At 38.6% G+C, this 17,982-nt stretch overlaps 1 protein-coding gene across 5 annotated transcripts in view; it reads left to right on the top strand.

The window, feature by feature from the left end:
- TBC1D32 (TBC1 domain family member 32) overlaps positions 1–17,982 on the top strand; it is a 63,639-nt gene that overhangs the window by 22,204 nt on the left and 23,453 nt on the right. For 4 of the 5 annotated variants that reach the window (XM_081905427.1, XM_081905425.1, XM_081905429.1 and 1 more), the window contains 8 exons: positions 197–398; positions 1,590–1,672; positions 5,153–5,212; positions 6,567–6,705; positions 7,007–7,094; positions 8,057–8,175; positions 9,789–9,905; positions 12,752–12,840. In XM_081905427.1, the coding sequence (XP_081761553.1) occupies positions 197–398; positions 1,590–1,672; positions 5,153–5,212; positions 6,567–6,705; positions 7,007–7,094; positions 8,057–8,175; positions 9,789–9,905; positions 12,752–12,840 (897 nt within the window). The remainder of the gene's footprint in view (positions 1–196; positions 399–1,589; positions 1,673–5,152; positions 5,213–6,566; positions 6,706–7,006; positions 7,095–8,056; positions 8,176–9,788; positions 9,906–12,751; positions 12,841–17,982) is intronic. The other variant, XM_081905426.1, reaches the window with a different exon arrangement.

The following is a 17,982-nucleotide window of genomic DNA, read 5'->3' on the forward strand; positions in this document are numbered from 1 at the left end:
CTTTGTTTTGCTCATGTTTGTTTCCATCTTACATGGGAAGATGATAGGCAGTAAGTCTTTCTTTAGGCCAAGTCTCAGCATATTGTATAAGCAGAAGAAGGATTAACATTTCAATTACTAACTGAAAAGCTTTATTTCATCATAATTCTGCCGAATCAATAAAACATTGTTTTTTGAAATGATTCATTCTTTGTAGCCTTAGGGGTGCACATACTATCGTTCAGTTTACAAAGAAGCTTCTTGATGAAGACATTTCTGTTCTTTCTGGGTGTGAGATGTTGCCAGTGCTCAAAGGTGCTTTCATCTTTGTATGCCACCAGATGTATAGCACTTGTGAAGGCTTAGAGGTGTTGCTACCTTATCATTTACATGGATCTATTTCTGAGGCTTGGAAAAAGGTAGTCCTATCCTTGTTTATACAAAGTATATGTATAGAAGTTATGCAAAAGATGTTTATGTCTGCTTGTGTGTGCATCTGTTCCCAAAGGGTACTTTTTATGCTGAAATAGTATTGTAGTATAGATTTTATCATGAAAGTGGCACCTTAACGTTATAATATCCCAAAGATGATTATTAGTTTTGCCCTCTTTGTAACAAGCATAGCAAAGAGGGAGGGGGAGTAGCAATTTCTCTTGGATCCCCACAGTGTACACAGTAGTTTAAAAATAGGCAAGTCTTGTCCTCTCAGGCTGTGGGAAATATTGCCAGTATCGTATACAGATGTGTACATTCTAATTTATATGTGAAATAGGCTTGAATAGATGTTGGGAGTTTGAAATATTTTTTTAAGTTGGCAAGTAGATCTGTTTGTTAATCTTCATTAGTCATGAAAAGTCCAGTGCTGCATTTCTTGCATGCTTTGCTTTTGGTTCCAAGAGTTACATTAGAAACATTCACAAAGTAACTTTGTGATGCCCATAGGTTGGTCAGCGCCCATCATACAGGGGCATATATTGGGGTTCCACATGCCCCAACGGTTCTGAGAGTGACAACTTGCTGCCCCCACTTTCACACGGGTGGTTGTTGCTGCAGCAGCAGCAGCAGCTGCTGCTTCTCACCTTGCACATTTGCAAGCTAGTTTATCTAGTGGTATCAGGATTTATTATTAGATTATTAATGTAAGTGGTGAAGGATCCAAACATCCATTTGGCTCTCTGGTGCATTGCAGTGTTGCTGCAACTGGGTAAAGCCCACTTGGAAGCAGGTAGCTGGCAGGTTTCTTTAACAGGCATACCTGGTGATGCCACTATAATGGTCTGGGAAACTAGGCAACCACCATCCCCCCTGCACACAAGTGGGTTTATCAGACAGCAGAAACAGCATTGTCATTACACACCCATTGCAGCACCCCCACCAACAATGGCCAAGCAATGTTGACTGATAACTGCAGTAATGTTGCTACTAGGGTCCGAAATGGTGGTAGACACTCGGAGAAAGGCACCCACCCAGGCCCCAGATATGTCTGCCCTTAAGATATTTCTCATTCTTAATCAAATATCATTATCATACTATGTTGTTAGCGATCATAATTTAGATTTGCTACTGTTGCTAACAGTAAATCTATGTAATTTGCTTTTCATTTCTGACAGACTAGTTTGCTTTCGGAGAGAATTCCAACTCCTGTTGCGGGGGCAGATTGTGTATCATCAGCAAGTCAAGAATCACAGAGCTTGTAAGTACTAGTTTGGGTTACCTGCTTAGAGATACATGAGAAAAGTCCTGCAACGGGGATTAGGTAACATTTAAAAACGGGAAATCTTTCTGATAAAGCTGTATTGCTGTTAGCAGGCAGAGGCAACAGCAAAGTTCTGCATAGGAAAATAAAATACAGTTTAGTGGCTCGCACAGCCTCTTGCTTCCCTTTCCCTTTGCTTGCTCTGTCTTCCTCACTCCCTATTGTTTCTCCCATTTCTTCTCTTTGATTTCTGTTTCCTCTGCACTTGTCCTGCAGTTTCCCCATTTTTCTGCTATGATTTCCATCCCTTCCCTCTCATTTGCTTTTCAGCTGTCCAGTATGTTGTCACTTCTGCCTTCATCAGCCCTCTGTCTTACTCTTACTCTTCCCGTCAGTCTTACTCTTCCTGTCAGCTACATCTGCTTCCTCTTTTTCATCTGCCCCCATCCCCGTTTTGTTTACTAATGTTATTGTTGCTTTTCTTGCTCCTTTGTTTTCGATTCTTAACACATTCAGAAAGGAATCTTCACAGTGGCTTTTTGACATCTGTTGTGCAAGCCTCACTTGGAAAAGGACCTGGGTGAGGCAGGCATATGGTACATGAGATGCAGTTTCAGTGGTTGGGGTGCAAATATGTCCACTTTTAGCCCCCCCTTTTTTCTACTTCTGCATAGCATGTAGTTCTCCTGAATATGAACATCTTTCCTCTTCTTTGGGTGTGTGTAGCTATCAGCTTTCACCGCTGAATGTTATTATTATAGAGATAATTATTATTTATGTGGTTTCTGCATTTTAAGAACTTCTGAATTCCATGTGTCAATACAGCGCTTCATACTTTTTATTTTCAATCACTTGTTCCCCAAGTCTATATTCCTAGAAATGGGAATGGCATATTTTTTCATAATGATGACATGTGACATGCAAATTGAAACAGGCTATAAATTCTGTTTAGCTTTTATAAGCTGTCATTTTTCCATGCAAGATGTATTGGCCAAGGCAATGAAGACATCACAGTTTATGGGTATATATTAATTACGATTGGTTTAAATCATTTTCAACAGGCATTTTTCTTTTTTGTAATGTCAGCATCCACTGACTATTTATAAAATGAAGTAAGTTATTTTACTGTCAGACTATAAGACAGCAATCACTTTATTTTAAAAAATATGTTGCTTACAATGATAATTCCATAGAAGAAAAATCTAGCAGCATATAAATGCATTTTTAAAAAGTAAGCACTGTATAATATAAAATCACGTTTAATATTTTTAAAGTTTTGATTAAAATGTAATTGATATATCAGATTTCATGTGACAATTTAATACCTAACATGCCTAAAACATACAGTCATGGGAAAAAGAAAGTGCACCCTCTTTGAATTCTGTGGCTTTACATATGAAGACATAATAGCAATCATCTGTTCCTTAGCAGGACTTAAAATTATGTAAATGCAGCCTCAGATGAACAATAGCAAATGGCATATGACACTGTGTCATGATGTATTTAACAGAAATAAAACGGAAATTGAAAAGCTATGTGTGAAAAACTAAGTACACCTTATGATTCAGTTGTTTGTAGAACCACCTTTAGCAGCAATAACTTGAAGTAATCATTTTCTGTAGGACTTAATCAGTCTCTCGCATCATTGTGGAGGAATTTTGCCTCACTCTTCTCTACAACGTTGCTTCAGTTCATTGAGGTTTGCTGGCATTTGTTGATGCACAGCTCTCTTAAGGTCCCGCACAGCATTTCAATTGTACTGAGGTCTGGACTTTGACTGGGCCGTTGATTCTATTCTTTTTCAGCCATTCTGTTGTAGATTTGCTGGTGTGCTTGGGATCCTTGTCCTGTTGCATGACCCAATTTCAACCAGGCTTCAGCTGTCAGGCAGATGGCTTCACATTTGACTGTAGAATACTTTAGTATACAGAGGAGTTCATAGTTGACTCAATAGCCACAAGTTTCCCAAGTCCTGTAGCTGCAAAATAAGCCCAAATCATCACCCTTCCAATATCATGCTTGACAGTTGGTGTGAGGTGCTTGTGCTGTGTTTGGTTTTTGCTAAACATGGCGCTGTGCATTATGACAAAACATCTCCACTTTGGTCTTGTCTGTCCAAAGGACATTGTTCCTGAAATCTTGTGGTTTGTTAAGATGCAACTGAACTAATCTGTTCTGCCATGTTCTTTTTAGAGGGAAGAGGCTTTTTCCTGGCAATCCTTCCCAGCAAACTATACTTGTTCTGTCTTTTTCTAATTGTGCTGTCATGAACTTTAACATTTAACATGCTAGCTGAGGCCTGTAGGGCCTGAGATGGAATTCTTGGGGTTTTTGCAATTTGAGCACTGCACAGTCTGATCTTGGGATGAATTTGCTAAGGCATCCACTCCTGGGAAGACTGCAACTGACTTTAATGTTTTCCACTTTTGAATAATCTTTCTCACTGTAGAATGATGGACTTAAAATTGGTTGGAGATGGCCTTAGAACCCTTCCCAGTTTCATGGGTAGCAGCACTTGCTTTTCTAAGAGCACTGTGCCCTATTTCCTCCTTGGCATTGTGCTAAAACATATCTGAATGATCCAGACCAGCAAACTGCTAAAACTTTGGCTTTTATAGAGGTGGGCACACTTACTGATGATCAATTAAGCAAGCAAGCGCATTTGATTAGCAGCATCTGTCTGCTACTTGGCCTCTTAATTCCTGTGGATGGAAAAATGGTGTACTTAGTTTTTCACATGTTTTCTCCATTTTGGCTTTATTTCTGTTAAATAAATCTTGACATGGTGTAATATGTCATTTGTTATTGTTCATCTGAGGTTGTATTTACCTAATTTTAAGACCTGCTAAGGAACAGATGATTGTTGTTATGTCTCTATATGTAAAACCACAGAATTCAAAGAGGGTGCACATTCTTTTTCCCATTATTAGCCTCAAAATGTGTGTGTGTCTCTCTGAATATAGGTAGCTTTTGGATACCTATATCAATATTAGAGATACTCTATACTTCAGATTTCACTTTCTATAAGTGAAGAATTCAGTTTTAGAGATGGGTATTCTTAGGCGGGTCTGTGTGTGTTCTCTTCTCATTGGATGATTATATTGCTCTAGTGTTTTTTTCTTTCCAGTCCTTTCAGAGTGGTGAACAAAGTTTGGGTTCATAGTAGATCCATTGCTAGTGCAATGCTTGTTTGCTGCAAACTATGGTTTGCCTACTAAAAACCAGTCTTGCCCTAAAAACAGGCATTCCAGTGCCGCATCCCACTCCAACACAGATATCACCTGTTTCTCTCTCCTTGTCACTCTTAATAACACTTTTCTGTTACATCTGTACAAATGCTAATCATGGGTAGTGTTAGCTAGACTTACCAGAATATCACATAGATTTGCTAAAAACTGTATTAAGAAAGAACCTGGTTAGCGTTAACTAGGGTTAGTGTTGGAGCAAGTGTAATATTAGGACTGCCTTCTCCCACAGATTTTTTGTACGCCAAGATCATCTTCAGGTGCCCTTCTCAATGTACCCCCACAATTTCAGGTTAGGCATATGACTTCTATGATTTTACTGTTCCATTGTTTCTGTTGCCTTGTATGTGATTTTTGTGTTTAATTGTTTTACATGATTTGTAATAGTGAAGGATAAGGTATGCATTTATGTAACTGGCCATGTTCAGATAATCGAACCACAGCTTAACGAGTGAAGATATTCACAAGCTTCATGTACCCACATGTTGCTCCTTTGCAGAAGTAAACGAACAAGCTGAGAAGCTGTAGTTAAACAGAGCTTCATGTTGCATCAGAATCAGGAAGTTTGGTTAATGGCTTTTAAGGAAGCCAGGTTCTGAAAAGCAAGTGTAAGTAAGCTTTAGGTTTTGGCTCATTTGGAATCCATTAATTACTGAAAGTAATGGGAAAGTAATGGAAGTTATGGTTAACTATTGCTTCCTGGCTTGCTTCTATGTTCACATGAAAGGGGAGCAAAGAGGCAGCCTGCCTGCAGGTTACTTAAGATTTGATCATCTGAATGCAGCAATAAATGACATTAAAATGTAATTAAGGCAAACAAAGGAAAGCAAGGGGGTGGGAAGGGAGTTGGTATTCTTCAGGCTGCCAAATTTGCAGACCTGAGTTTGTAGCAGGTTCACATTACATTGGCACTGGACCTTAGAATACAATTATATGCATGCTTAGGAGTAAATTCTGTTGAACTCTCAGTAGGTAAGCATGCATATATATGATCTGGAAAGCAATTTAAGAACTAGGGATTGGGTACCATGAGCACAGCTAGCACCATCCTATGGTCAGTAACAATAGGTGCAACTTGTGGATCCTTGCCTGCTGAGGGAAGAGTTTGCTTGTATGTGCAATTCACTGAGTTGGCATTATCACCATTATGCTTTGCTGCCTTACTACCCTCTCTTTGTCGGGTAGTAGAAACTTAAGCAAATGATCAAAAGAGTAATAGAGTTAAACTCTTGCTTTGCTCTCAGCCTCTTTTGTATATGTTGAAAGGGTATCATTGTTGGAGGGAAATGTGTCAGAAGAGTTAACAGACAAACCTATTAGATCCAAGAGAAGGGCTTTAGACCTTCAGGGGGAGACAGCTGTCGCGTAGGTAGAACAAGCACAGATATACAGCTGCTTTCCTAAATGAATTAATTGCACCCAGATGGTGAATTGAGTAGTGTAAGCAATATTGAATGGAAACATTTTTTCTAATAGAAATTATATACTGGTAGACCAGTCTATGTCTTTGCTATAACAAATGAGCCTTTTATGCAAAACATTACTAAAAGAATCCCTTTATTCATTGGGGGAGAGGTTACTTGGTGGTTGTTGTTGTTTATTTGTGGGTACTTTAATTTAGTTTTTATCTGTTTGCTTTTTTCCAGTATTGTACTGGAAGAGACGTTGTTGGATGACTTGCTAAATTTTGCAGCTACACCTAAAGGGCTTTTGCTGCTGCAGAATACAGGAACAGTAAACGAGTGTGTGACTTTCATGTTCAACAGGTTCACAAAAAACCTCCAAGTAGGTATAATCATTCACACACACACACACGAAACAATATTTTCATCACTTAGTTTGCCTGAGCAGTCTTTATTGCCTATGCTATAACCTTTCTCTGTTAAAGCGGTATAATAGCATCAGAATGTTAATTAGGTGATGCTTGTTAACGATACATTTGGTTATGGAATTAATTGTTTGTTCCAAAACAAACAATATATAAAAAGCACCGTTATTCTTAACTTGTATAAACTGTGTTCCTCCTGTATAGCTAAGGTGTTTGAGCCCTTGAAATTTATGGTTTGTTATAATTTGTTTGTGTTAGGTCTGTGGATTTGAAAAGTTTGGTTATGGAGCAATTGTATCGCAAGTAGCTGCAACAGCTGCAGGTGCTGTAGCTCTGCAGAGTTCAGGTAACTTTTTGTATAGATTATCATGAATAAATCTTGGTAATTAAGGCTGCAATCCTAATCCCAATTCTCGGAGAGCAAGCACCCCTGAATTCAGTAGGACTTAACTCCTATTGACATAGTTAGAATTGTGTCTATAGCTTTGACTTTTGTCAGCAAGCATCAGAGCAAATAATTTATTTTATTCTATCATCCTTTCTTTGTGCTTCTGTATGGGACAGTTCAGACAGAATGCCAAACCATGGTTTTGCATTATATATTTGAAAATCTGTTTCTTCTCCATCCTCCACTTTGCAAATGCCTCCCTCCTTTGCTCGTCTGAATAAAAGGCAAGCCATGGTTTTCCAAAAGCTGTGATTTGCATCAAACAAGGAAATGAGGGAGAAATTTTTTGCAAGGGAAGGAGGGAGAGGAGCATTCAAGCCCAAAGATGCTGCCATGCTTGGTCATGTAATGTCAGATCATGATGTGGGATTCAACTAAATTGTTGTGTGCATGGGATTAAGGCTTCAACGGAGCTTCCTAAACCTGCCCTGGAGGTTTGGGGAAACCCTCAGAACAGGTTTAGAGGGCTTTGGGGTTGGAGAGGTGGGAAAGTCCCATTGCACGAGCGGGCCTTGTTTCCCATGTGCACACCCCAGTGCTACATGGAATTCCACCCGCTGAGGCCCTGAGTGTTCCAGAGCAAAGTCCATGTGGAACGAAACAGAGCCCCCACCTGAAATGTGGAGGTGGCTGCACCAACTGTTCCTATTATGGTGTGTAACAGTACAGATTAAGACACCATTTTAGAAACTGTGCATGTTATGAAAGAGGATAGTTTCATTAGTGAAGAGCTGTGGTAGCATTATCAGCTTAACTCTTATGGAAAGTGTTCTCAGTGTGGTTCCTGTCCAATAATGTTTGCTAGGACCGCTGCTATAAAATATGACAGAGTCCTTGTGAATAAAATACTCTCTTCCTAGGATTTATAAAAGCACTTGTTACCGAATTGTGGGGTGTTCTGGAGTGTGGAAGAGATGATGTCCGAGTAACTCATCCCAGATCAACACCAGTTGATCCCATTGATCGGAGCTGTCAGAAGGTGGTTTGAATTTTCTTTTGCACATTAATATGTGAATATAGTTTTTATCTGAAGCAGAATGTTTTCCTTGGGATGTTCCTTTAGTTGCTTGTAGCTTGCAGGTTGTAAATTATGTCTTATGCTAAGGTAGAGTATTGGGGAAACAATAAAAGAATAGCATGGGATTGCCGTACCATGCTCTGATATGCTTTTTATTGAGGATGTGTTCTTGATAAACTTGCTAATAAGGATAGAGAATAGGACTCCAGAATTCAAAAAGAAAAAGAAGTGCTAACTTTATTTAGCGTTAATATTTTGGAAGTTTAAAGAAGAGGAGCAAAATCAGTTTGAGTTACGTATAATCGCATCAGGATTCAGTGAATATGTTTCAATCAATCAGTTTTATTATCTCGGCCAGAGGCCATAATACAGAACATAATTGCTAACAACTACAAATAAAGACAATTATCCAGAATAAAACAGTACCCATATTAAAGTCACAACCCACACTTCTTGCAAATAATCACCACCTCAACGTAATTCTTTGGTAGAATTTAAACAAGCATATCTTGAGAAATAAAAACTAAGTGACTGTTCCTACTTCATAATGTAGTTACTGTTCCTTTGGGAAGCACCCTAGACTGCCTGGATTTTATTGTACAATCTTTTTTTCTATCTCTGTGTGATGCAGCAATATCACTCTTCAGTGATCTTACGGGTTGAGCATAGCCATGTATATTTTAAATATACATTATTCAGGCTGAGAGAGAAACTGCTATACATAGAGCTCATCCTATTTGCTCTCAGCAGCCTAGTCTATGAATGGCCATGCCTGTCCTAAAGCAGGGGATTATCCAGCCTGCTACAATGGTCTAATTGTAAAATAACGGCTGTGCTATGCTAACTCTTGTCAGTACAATGCCATGGTGCAGAGTTACTGTACTGGAAGGTAGTGTCCCTGTAGTTAGACTTGTATTACCTTGGTCTGCCCTCCAGGTTTAAAGTGCAAATGTAGTCTGGGCTTCACTGAAGGAGATTCTCGCTAAAGGCAGCAGCGTTTGGATTTGTGGCAGCCCTCAATGCTATTTGTTTCCTTATACCTGGATTCAACCTTGCTTGATCTGCCATTTTCCAACCCCTGCTCCTATAAAGGCTAAGCCAACTGGTATTGCTTTAATGTCTGTGATTTGCAGTGGGCGTTCATTCCAGCTGTTTGCATTAGATTTCCTTTCCGCCTTCTTTTCCACAGTAGGCGCTCTGCAAATGTCTTTAATTATCTTTAAATAGCCCTGCTCTGCCTGGGATGCAAACTTACCTTTCCATTCTGTTCAACGCTACAGCTTGAAAACACCCACACTGATAGGAGTTGGTCCAATAAAAGGTCACTCTTTATATATCATATTTGTGAAGACCAAAGTAATACTAACAGCTTTTGTAACAGGCTTTAGATTTATTTATTTATTTTGACAATTTGTATAACTCAATGACAGTAGCCTCTAAGCAGTGTACAGAAGACTTGATACAATAAGACTAAAAATGTATTAAAACTATAACATCAGAATTCATTTAGAACGCCTGCTGGAAAGAAATGCCAGTAATCATTTTGTTTACTGTGTCACCATTTCCTGCTTTAGTCTTTTCTAGCTCTGATAAACTTGTTATCCTACCCTGCTGTTTACGAACTGATAGGTGATCAAGCGATACCTAATAAACCAGAATATTCTCTCCGTGAAGTTCCTACAGATATTATAGTAAGTAGCTTGGCTTTCAATCCTTTTTGAAAAGTTCTTTTGAATGGTTATATTGCTCTGATTGAAACAAGCTCTTTTTGCAAATGGATTTAATGTTTTCTTATTGCTTTAACTTTATAATTTTGTATCTCCTTTTGACAATCATGAGTGGTTTACAAATCTGTTCAATAAAAATAAGAAGCTTCATATGGGTTTGGTGTTCTATTGCTGCTTAGGTTCCAAGTACATTTTCAGCATTTCTTCCTTGCATGCAGCATGAGGGCAGTATATGCACAGTGTCCTCAGTGTGAATCTATTTTTCCTACAGTCATAGGAAAATGTAATACTTAAATAATAATCTGCAGATGCTGCTTTCTCTTGTCTAAAGACAAATCTCTTCTTTCAAGTGTAAGCAATGGATTTGATTATAATAAAATTATTCTTTATATCATATAAAATCTGTATATGTATAAAAATATTTTGCATATCTAAGGAAATATAGATATATTTAATTATAACCAATGTCAAAGTAGAACCAGAGCCACAATTTTGGCACCTGTGTGTGCCAGCCTGCCTAGCAGCACCTCTTATGGTTCTTGAGAAAGGGTTCAATAAGATTCCTTCAAAAATCCATGATTCATGAGACATGCTTTGCTCATCCTGTTCAGGTTGTGTTTGCGTTGGTTCGGCCTTTCCTCATGCCCCCTCAGACATGCCCACATTTCATTGGATGCCAGGATTGGACACCCCGCCTCCTACTCTGAGCAGAGGAGAGGTGCAAAGAGCTTTCCTCTGTGAGTGAGCGTGGTGGTGACTGATGCACATGCCTTTTCTTCATTGATAGGGAAGGGTTGAATACTTTTTGTATTCCTGCTCTTTTAGACATGGCAGCCATTTTTGTGTTACGCCATGCCCTTGTGGCAGCCATTTAGTGACTGGCATTCAAGCACTTCCTTAAAATTGCATATGCACCCGCTGCCTCAAAAAGGTTGACGTTCCCTGAACTGGAATGTGTTTTTCCTTTTCTTGGTCTTTTACCCGTGGCCCACTTGGGAGATCCAGGGTACAGATATTACTGTGTTTGGTGTTGCTGTGCTTTATGCCATCCCTGAAGGTAATTTAAACCATAAAGGTATCTGTGACCTTTCTTTTTTGAGGGCAGTTCCTGAATCTTGGGGATGGCTCTTCCCACTTCCAGTGATGCATCTGTGGGCTGTGTGGTCAACCAGATGTCTGCTTGTGTTGCCATCACTGTAGATGACCTTGGTGTAAATGGTTCTTTTTGGATTTCTTCATTCTGTTGCTCTTCCTTTTGACCGGAACACTTATCTTGGTGTAATGTTGATCAAGCTGCATTGGGTTGTTTCATGACACTTTTATACTTCTATCCCTCTGTAGTAGGACATATATGAGTTCTATGTGACTATAGCTGGTTTCCTTTAAGCAACATAACAAATATCTAAACAATGTAAAATAAAAAACAAAAGCAAATCTTATACAAAACAAGGATCCATCAAAATACATCAATATAATATAACAGCAAAATATAGCAACAGAATGCAACATAATTGCAATATTATCTTTAAAGCACACAAACACCAATATTGCAGAAAAGTATCCTTATAATGAATAATACAAATCAGGAATTCAAGAACCATACTCGGATACTACTCATTCAGCCATCACACTTTCTTTGTACACATTATACCACTTCATCCACTCAATTCTTACTTCAGCTGAACACTATAAACATTTAACAACCAAAAATCATGTACTGTACAAATCTAACTGGTGAAAAGCCAATCACCTGCCCTGCTCTCCAGAGATGGTAAGTGTGTGTGCTTTGCAACCCTGCTCTGTGCCCAGAACCTAGCCTGCTACTCTCTGGTGCAGTGAAGGGCATTACTCTGCCATCAGGTTGAAATAAAATTCTACTGCCAGTCTGACCATGCAATATGCTATCTTGTCTTTTGTCTCAGGTAGCGCAATGTCTATGATCTCCCCTGCTACCATGGCAAGCACACTATGACTCTCATTTAAGGAAGGGTTGTTGCTCAGTTGCATCTGCTTTCCATATGGAAGGCCCCATGTTCAATTCCTGGTATCTCCATATGGGGCTGGGAAGGACTCCTGCTTGAAACCGGGAGAGCTGCTGCCAGTCAGTGCAGACAGTACTGAGCTATATGGTCCAATGATCTGACTTGAAATAAAGAGTATAGTGTCAGATCCCCTTTGGCTATTCACATTTATTCTGGGGTTTTGGGAAAGAAACTGGAAACCTTACTCTTGGCTGCTACAGCTGGGCAAAAGTGTTTTTGCTCAGTGTAGACGGAGTTGGTTAGCTGTTCGAAGTGTCAAAGTACTTTGGATGTAAGATCAAATCAAAAGATGTTGCCAAATCTCTATTCTTGGCGGATTACTTACACTCTCACATTAGCAAGGTTGTAAAAATTTACTTGTTTAAGGAAGTAAACTTCCAATTAGGAACAGTTTTCCTTTATAGGAATGTTATTCTATACTTATTCACTGTGTTTTCCCCAGATGCACACATAGATTTAAAAATAAATGCACTGGGTATTAAATACATGTAGAGCATCTGATAATGACTATTTTTATGATTCTGTTTTCACTCGAGTCAGAGAAACTGACTGGAATGAAATGGGGAAAATACTTACTTTTTAAACACAAGAACAGTTTGCTGAATTGCTTCTTGCCAGTTTAAGAGCTATTTGTGAGGAAATGTAACAACCAAATCATATACTTGTCCATATACTTTAAAAATGTGGCTTAATGAAAATGGTTGAGTAATAATGTTGTCTGCTCAAAGTGCTGGTCACATATTAATAAAATTGGTGCTTATATTTCAGGATATCATTGACAGGCTTATAATTGTGAACACAGAAGCTAAAATTCATTCATTGTTCAATTATGAGCAGTCTCATATCTTTGGCCTGAGGTAAGATACTAAATTTTCTGATTCACTTAAGGTAAAATAATCAGCTAGTTTCTTCTGTTCTGCAATGCTGACTTGGTAAAATGCTTATGAATCTGGCCAATATGAGGATGAGGGTAGAGGTATCTGTGAGTGAAATACACAGGTTGAGTGCTGTATGGCAATGAAGGCCAATATACATTCAGGGAAATTAGACTATGCACAAAGGAAGCATTTCCCCTAGACAATTTGTATTGTACCCAAGTTCATATGAGGCTTAGAGAAAATCCTCTCAACGCAAATCTTTGGTGTGTCCGTCCCGTCCCCGTCCCCCATTATATTGTTTATCATAGGTTGCTTTGGGGGTTGGAACTCATAGCTGCTTGGGATGCAGTCTACAATTTTTGCTGTGCTGACACAATAGAAAGAACATGCACTTAAACTGTTACTCCTTGCTGTCTCTTGTTGGATGAGGAAAGAAATAGGATGCTGGAATTTTAATCAAAGCTGCAGTGGTTTTGACTGATGTTTTGTAGCTTATTAGTTGTATACAGTCTTGAATCTTTGAATGTTGGATTTCCTGTGCCTGGTTTGATGAGCACAACCTTTTTGTTATTGTTTATTTTTGTAAAAAGCATTTATATACTATTTAACGTTACAAAAATCTCTAAGCTGTGTATAGTGTAACAAACAAAGAGTAGATTATTAAACCAAAAAAAGCACAAGCTAAACCAGTAAAACAGCAATATTAAAAAGTATAACAGTGATAGAAAAAACTCTTGAAGATTCAAACATGTAAAACAGGGTCCAGTCTTATGGGTTAGTGGAAGAGAAGTTTTCACATCTGAAGCAACTGATGATTGCGTGCTTCGTGTATGGCAAAGGGAAGGGCATGTAGGACTGTGAAAACAGGACACGCCCGGGAATTCCCAGACATATGGCAACCCTATTCACCCTTCCGTTGCAGCTCCCAGCACACACCCTGAAAATTGGCTTCAAAGGGTTGGGGGGGGGTTGGGATACTGCCAAGGAGACAAAGTCCATCATGGCCCCCAAGCCGCCTCCGGATGTCCACCAATCTCCTGTAGACAACACAGTATCATTCAATTAGTGACACGAGTTCCAGAAATAGCTTGCCACATTCCAGAGCTGATGCACGCTCTATCAGCAGAATTCGCACAGCGAAAGACACACTCAGGAGAGCATTATTTACAACTTTATTCAGCATTGGTCAGAACAAAGAAAACATGACTGCCTGCTTCAGTGTCTCAGGCACAGAGAAAGAAACGAAAGCATAGACACAACAGAAACATCCTGTGAACAGGAAATACGCAGGCTGCAACACAAACATCCTGCTCCCTTTTAAGGTGGAACGGAAATATCCTAACAGGGGGCCCCTCCAGAGCAATGTGAAAGGTAGCTTGGAGAAGAGAGAATTGGCAAAAATGGATTCCTCCTCCTTTTCAGTTAGTGGGGGTTTCCAGTGGACCAAAGGCCCTTTTGGGAGCTCACAGACATCAGCTGGGTAATAAATGACAACAATATCAATGACTAATAATAATAATAATAATAATAATAATAATAATATACTGAGGCAGGCAGTCTTTCAGATAACCTGGTCCTGAGTTGTTCAGGGCTTTATATATGTTAACAAGTTAATCAGCAGGACGCTGATTAAGGATGCTTCAGTAGTTACTGTCTTTTGCTAGCACAGAATGAAGAAGTTTATTCCTGCTCAGTGCACTCGCTTTTACCACTTTCTGTAGGTCAATTTCTTTCACTTCTGTGTGAAGTGAAAGTGTGATTCCTAGCTGCTGTAATTTTAGACTTGTGCCATGTGCTGTGCTATTCTGGTCCTCCGTCTGTCCCCAATATCTCTCTATTTCTTCTGCCTCAGATTGGAAGGTGTTGTTAGTATGTGGCAGACCCTGTTCCCTGTTCCTGACAAATTTCCTTTGCTGAAGTAGATCAGCTTCAGTAGAGCTTGTTGACAGTTGTGAGCTTACATCTAATGCAGCAATGTGTCAGAGGGAGGAGGACTCATTGGAGAGCCAAATCCACATATTAGAGCTGTTTCCCACCGAATCTCAACCCATGTCTAAAACAATGCTAACACAATTATTTTATGCAAAATAATTATAGGAAAGAGACTACCAAATCCAGTGTCAGTTCTAACATTTCTCTACATTGTAGCAATGAAATTTACTATGCTAAAGCAGTGGAACAATACTATATGCTGAAGCATTTATCATAGATTATTGTAATTTGCATTCTAAAATTTATACCTCATCTGCCAACATCATAGCTTACAAAAAGGGTTTCAAAACAATTTAAAGCATAATGAAATTTCAGTAAAACCACCATAAAAACTGAGACAGTAGGCCACTGCAATGATAGTCAGCTGTTGTTGGACTTCTGGTCCTATCATCCTTGACTATTGGCTATGTTGACTGGGGTTGCTGGGATTTGGAGTCCAGCAGCTTCTGGAGGGCTAAAGGTTCCCTGTCCCTAGTCTAGCTGCTCTAACATATTTATCACAATAAAACTGTCTCAAATAGGAAGTGAATGTTGCTATATCTTCTTAGAGAGTATTTACAGTCCTGTGGTTTGTTTTTTCCTTTTTTGCAGTAGGATTTTTTAATAGGTTTCACATTAATACAAGTGAAAGAATTGTATTCCTTATGGTCTTAATCTCAGTGGTAAACCAAGTCATCAGATGGATATTGCAAAACATTGATATCCCTCAAGTCTGGTGAAAGGCAGGCACCCTTTTGAGTTTTCTTAAACAGTTCTCAAAAACAATTTTCCCAGGGGAAAGCCTTCACTGCTTGCTTCCCTTTCTCCTAAACTTATCATTGTCTGTTGGGGAGGCCTGTATGCTAGGGAATCTGAGAAATGAAGTTCCCAATGGATCTTGGCTCAAAAGGCAGCAGTTTCCCAAGCTCCCTAGCTGCAGTTAATTAACACTCAGGAGAATGTGTAGCTTTCCCCTAAAGAAACTAGCTCATCGTGTTCTCAAGAAAATATGTGCAAGTAGTTGTCATTAGGTTATGTGCCTGTCCTTCTTTCTGAACATATAATGAGAAGCCTCAGGTTAATTTTAGCTTTTTATTTGTACCTGAAGTGCCACAAGATTTTCCATTAGTGCATCAAGAGTTTAAATTGGATTCTCTACTTTGAAGATACATTATCTGGATTAAAACCTTTATTCTCTTCCAGTAATCTTAGTACCTGTCAACTCTAGTTTTTAATAACGTTATTTTGGTTCATTTCCTGTATTAGATGTTTCATAGTTGCTCATGCTCTCAGGAGAAGCACAGGGAAGCAGCTCTGTACTCGCCTTTCTTTGCAGATCCAGAACAGGAGGGTGGGTAGAATCAGGCTCACAAACCACAACCAGTTCCTCTTAGATTTTGAGAAGACTGAGGTCCAGACTACTTATAGCATTATCATATAATTTGTCTTTGTAGACCAGTTCTTTCTCACAGAGTCCCTGATCCAAATAGGGAAGCTGGTTTGATAGGAAGGTGAACCTGCTGGTGTAGTCCCTATCTAGTTTGCACACAAACTTTGCTTGGAAATATGCTTCTGTCAGCCAAAACTTAGTTAATTTTCAATCAGTGTATTACCTATAGTCTTTTTTTAAAAAAATATTTACTGCAAATTATACAGGATATTGCAGTCATTCTAATTTTTGTTTTGGAAAACAAAACAGATTGTATTTTCCTCCAGTTTCTCTACTGGAATTGTAATTATGTTGTGTAAACAATCTTCAGCAATAGTTTTAGGGAACTGTATCTTTTAAATGAATGTACCGTGTTCTACAGAATCTGAGTATTGTCAATGGAGGAGGATAAATTAACATGTCATATGAGGGGGTGGGAATCCCTGTTTTGTTATGTATTCACATCTGGTCTGTTTCCAGTGGCATTAAAACCTGACTGCAGGTACAGGAAACAAATAATTAAGTAAAACATTCATGTCACAATTTGTACATAAGCACATCAATTTGCATTTGTTTTTAAATTTCAAGCAACACTTGAAATCTTGAAAAGCAAGATTAACAGAAGTTAACAGGAAAAAAATGGAAAGACCTAAAATAGCATGGCTAGCAGAACAAGTACAGTAAATGGAAATACCGTGGTAGTTCCTTTGAACTGCATTAGATTTGCAATATGAAACTGCCATTACTGATATCAGATGCAGAACAGAGGGCTAAAGAATAGTGTCACATTTTCCATACCTTTTGAAACAACTAGGGAACATTGGCTATGAGCACAAAAGAGCAATCAGGGCTTTTAGTCCTAGACCAAGGGATAAAGTGGTGACCAGTTTCACAAGTTTTTTAAAAGATGTGCATCTGTTACGACCTCATGAAAGTGCAGTATAATTCATGCAAAGGCATTTAGTGTGCGTAACTTGGATAGAAAATGGTCTGGATTAGTGGGCTAAAATATTCTAGTTTTAATATCAATGGGTGCTTTTGTTTCCTTTGTTTGCTAGTAATATTCAAATTAAATTGTCAAAGACATGCCATGCAGAAAAGGGCATTTGTGTATGAAAAATTATTTTGATATCACACTGATTTTCTGAATGCATCATAATGTTTCTCCCCACACTGATTACTCATAAGTAATTCATAATAATCTTTTCATACTAAAAATGTTTTAGAATGACATGATCATCAGTAATGAAAATATGAATGCTTCTCTTTTGTCCTATAAATCTTTATGAAAGCATTAAATGCCTCAGTATTGATTTTATTAATCTCTCTGTATCACTTCTTGAAATATACTAACGAATGAATGCTTGTCCTGAAGATTATGGAGAATAATTTTATGAATAAAACATTCAAGCAAATGAATAGGCTTTTGAAACTAAAAATAGTTATTACTACATTGCCTCTAGTAGCTTTGTTTTTCAGCAGCCGAATGAGAAAGAAGGCTGGGTCCACTGCAATATTATGTTGGGCTCTTCTTCCACCTATTCATGAAATGGAGCATTTGGGTTACATGGCATGGATGAGATAAATTTGGACAAACCAGCCATGTAAAATTCAGTGCAATTCTGTATATGTCTACTTAGGACTAAATCATATTGCCTACTCCCATATAAATGGGTATAGGATCGCAACACTGGGAAGGCAATTTTCTTTCATAAAGGGAA

The sequence above is a fragment of the Podarcis melisellensis genome (genome assembly GCF_964234715.1).
Source record: "Podarcis melisellensis genome assembly, chromosome: 3".
Lineage (NCBI taxonomy): Eukaryota > Metazoa > Chordata > Lepidosauria > Squamata > Lacertidae > Podarcis > Podarcis melisellensis.